This window comes from Gadus chalcogrammus, chromosome 12 (genome assembly GCF_026213295.1).
Source record: "Gadus chalcogrammus isolate NIFS_2021 chromosome 12, NIFS_Gcha_1.0, whole genome shotgun sequence".
Lineage (NCBI taxonomy): Eukaryota > Metazoa > Chordata > Actinopteri > Gadiformes > Gadidae > Gadus > Gadus chalcogrammus.
In genome coordinates, this window is record NC_079423.1 from 28,702,724 (window position 1) to 28,706,404 (window position 3,681).

At 41.2% G+C, this 3,681-nt stretch overlaps 1 protein-coding gene across 1 annotated transcript in view; it reads left to right on the top strand.

Annotated features, from left to right (window-relative positions):
• The window catches only part of cep350 (centrosomal protein 350), a 35,570-nt gene extending 32,541 nt beyond the window's left edge, over nt 1-3,029 (top strand). Inside the window, 1 exon segment of the mRNA XM_056603357.1 lies at nt 229-3,029. Coding sequence (XP_056459332.1) covers nt 229-396 — 168 coding nt within the window. The 3' untranslated portion in view covers nt 397-3,029.
• The last annotated feature ends 652 nt before the right edge of the window (nt 3,030-3,681 follow it).

Genomic DNA, 3,681 nt, shown 5'->3' on the forward strand with positions numbered 1-3,681 from the left:
TGTGTGTGTGTGTGTGTGTGTGTGTGTGTGTGTGTGTGTGTGTGTGTGTGTGTGTGTGTGTGTGTGTGTGTGTGTGTTCTCTCAATGATATTGCCATGTGGCTAGTGGTGGAGCATGATAGCACTTACTCTGTTTACAAAATAAATGCTTTAAAAGACATGTCCCCTTGACGTTTGTATTCATTCAAGCCTCTGCCCCCCCCCTTGTCTCCCCGGCCCTCCCTCTCAGGTCCAGGAGCTCCACGAGGAAGAGGCCCAGTGGGTGAACTACGACGAGGACGAGCTGTTTGTGAAGATGCAGCTGGCAGACAGCATCTTCGACATGCTGCTCAAGGACACCGCCGACGTGCTCACGCAGATCCACGAGCAGAGGGCCGCACGGGACGCACTCTCCTGAGACCGGTCGACCCCGTGGGTACCCCCCACCCCCCTCACCTTTTGGACAGCCTCCGGCCAACTCGCCACTTGACTGTGCCCGGGCTTCCAGTTGGCCGACGTGCCAACAGACGCCTCCAGATGCCTTTCCTTCTTTCCAACCATTACCTCTCGGCAAAGACTGCTCCCTTCAGCCCACACTAAACACCTCTCGATCGCTCCAGCCTTCCTGCGCCTGGCTACCCAGGCTTCTCTGCTGAAGTGGCTCCTTTTGATATCAAATAAACGCAAAACAAGTGGACCTTCTAGAAGAGAATAGACTGTGACATCTCTCAGCATGCGTTGTCCATAAGTGCTGCTAGCTCAACGGTGTTTGGGCTACGGGCGCCCCACTGTAGCAACCTCACCAGGTTTTGTCTTTTGAAGACGAAGTGCAACAGTGATGCAACAGAAGAATAGAAATATATATCTGATGAGATCCAAGTTTTTTTTTTTTAAGTCCCACTAAATGCCTACTGAATTGTAATATTTATTCAGAAATTGTTTGATTGGAGAAAGTATAAACATGTGTTAAGTTATGCTGTTAAATGTTGAAAACAGATTTTTAACATTTTGTAATTTAAAGCTAGTTAAAAACAAATCTAAATAATCTAAAGCACAAAGAAAAATGTGAATGTGGAAAATGGCAATAAAATGTATAAAGGGTTTGAATGAATATTATGGAAACCGTAAAAAGAAGACTTCTGTCTATATAATATTTAAATATAAGTGATTTGTTTCTCCTTCTTTCTTCTCAACTATTCTCTAAAGTGCCCAGGAGGTCAGTGACCTGTTGGCCCAAAGGCTGTACTCTGTACTCTTTGAAAGATTCACTCATGCTGCTATCTACGAATTTGGGGGTACACACAATTTGTTATTAATTGAGGACTTGACTTCACTAACCATCTGAAATGATGCTTGCTAATTACTGAATTCTCTTCAAACAAAGTAGCCATTACATTACATATGCTTTTTAAAGAGTTAACCATAAGAATGTAGCATGGTACTGTCTCGTGATTCATCACAGCATCCATGAAGTGCCTCTTTTGTTTCTATATCAATTTAGACTTCAAACTCTGAAACACTATTTGCTACCCTTCCCAATGTCTCCACCCTCTCTTTGGACCTATTTCCTTTTGCATGTCGCCCACTATCGATTGTGCGATACATCTCCAACCTAAGAACTCCTCTGATGCTCCTTATTTTTGCCTTTATGGATCAAACTCGCCCCAGCGTAGTTTTCCAGATGCCTTTTTCTTATCTTTCCCCTTTCAGTGTTTGCCTAGCTTATAGTGACTCAGAGATATAACCTGTATGTTTTTTTTTTTTATACCTTCCCATACTTCTGTTTGTTTGTGTGTGTGGGGGGGGGGGGCACAGGTTATCTGTTACTGATTAACTGTACCGGGAACAACACTGCTCTCCATTCCACACGTACACGCTGTTGTCGGCCTGCAGAAGCGACGTATCATGGCTGACGGGCTGTCAAAACACCCAGTCCACTGTCAACACGGTGGCTTTAGTTTCAGGGTCCTTATGTTCACTACAATGATCCAAGACAAATACTGTGATGATTTGCGTCGGAGCATGTGCAAGGGTGTCTGTGCGTTTCTTTTCCGTCTTTTTTTTTTTTATAAAAGTGACCTTTTAACCTATGGGAATGAAAGTTGTCGGAGTGTCAAGTATTTCTTTGCCTGTATTGGTTATGCTACATGATGTGAAGACGCGTGCATCATTCTTTGGGATATACAATCTGTATATCCTGTAGTACATGCTGTACTTCTCAATGTGTGTGGTCTGTAGGTATATGGAACTAACATGAGTACAAAAGAAAAAGAGAATGCTCCATGGCAGACCTTTGTCAGATGTCTGTCCTGAGTTTATTGTTAGACAGAAGAAGTTATATTCATTTGTAACTATGCTGTCAATCTGGTCACATACATCAGTTGTATGTACGGACCAAATATCTCGGACCTTTTGCTGTTTTTTGTCTGTGAATAAGATTATATTAGGTTAAATAGGTTAATGAGTGTTAGTTGTGGAACGGACTTGCTTTTCATAGCACACATCAGGGACTTGTTCCTAAGAAGTGAGATAAAAAGTAATTTAGCAACTTCACTTCAATTTTAAATATAAAGTAATTTGACCCAGAGAATAAAAATGTAAAAATGGGCACAAATGGTTTGATAATCAGATTAACTCTAGTAGATTTTGAAATGTTAATGAGTATTTATAATGTGAGTGTGAGATAACGTGCACTTGAGTTGTACAATTATTTTACAGTTGTAAATATACAAATGTCTTTCCTGACTTAGATCAGATTCATAGTTCACTGTAACTTGAGCGATTGTTAAATAAACACTGTCTCGCCTTTGCAAATATGAACATAGTATATATTTGTTAACTAAAATGAATGTTGAAATTGTAAATAAAGCTTTCACTATTTCTACAAGCATTCTGTTAATTTGTTAAATCATGATTGGTTAACCGTTTGAAGTAGGCTAAACCTTGTGTAAAAAGGACACAATTTAAGCATCATATTGAGAGGAGCCCTTTTCCAAAGTCCGCTGAGGGGGCCATAATTTACACAGCACTATTTGCTTTGGGACTATATTTTAGGTGTGAGCACAGTAATTATATTGATTCACGATGTCTTTTGGGCCCGGAGACCAATCAGGTGCCAATAAGTGATCAATCCATGGACTACCCTAATGGAGCTGTTGATCGATGACTTATCATCCATCGTTATGATTCCATCTATGCGCTAATAGTTTAAATGGATCTCTACCTAAATATGTTCACATTATTTTCACATTTTGTTCGTCCATTGAGACATAACTGTCGTCCATTTTACATTATGTTCGTCAATACAGAAGGATGTATCCATATCTTCCTATCGAGCACAATTTCATAACGCCAACTCCTGAGAGGCGGCCCCTACTCGCACGGAGTGACGCCTGCAACGGTCACGGTGTACTCCTTGCGTTGTTGGTGAGAGATTCACTAGTTTCAGGGTTGAGAGGCGAGAGTGGGCGGGACTTTCAATAGACGGATTTCCGTTTTCCTTTTTTCATTACATTTTTAGGGTATTACTTTGTCGAAATATTCTCCGAAACTCCATATTTGTCCTCATTGCGTTTTTTTTTTTTTGTTCTCATTGTCCCATTCTCACTTTTAAATGGCGCACACGGGTAATGAAGACAAAACCCAGAAATTGCGTTGCAGTAGACCGGGATAACGCTACATCCGAAGACCTTCTCCCGGCCCA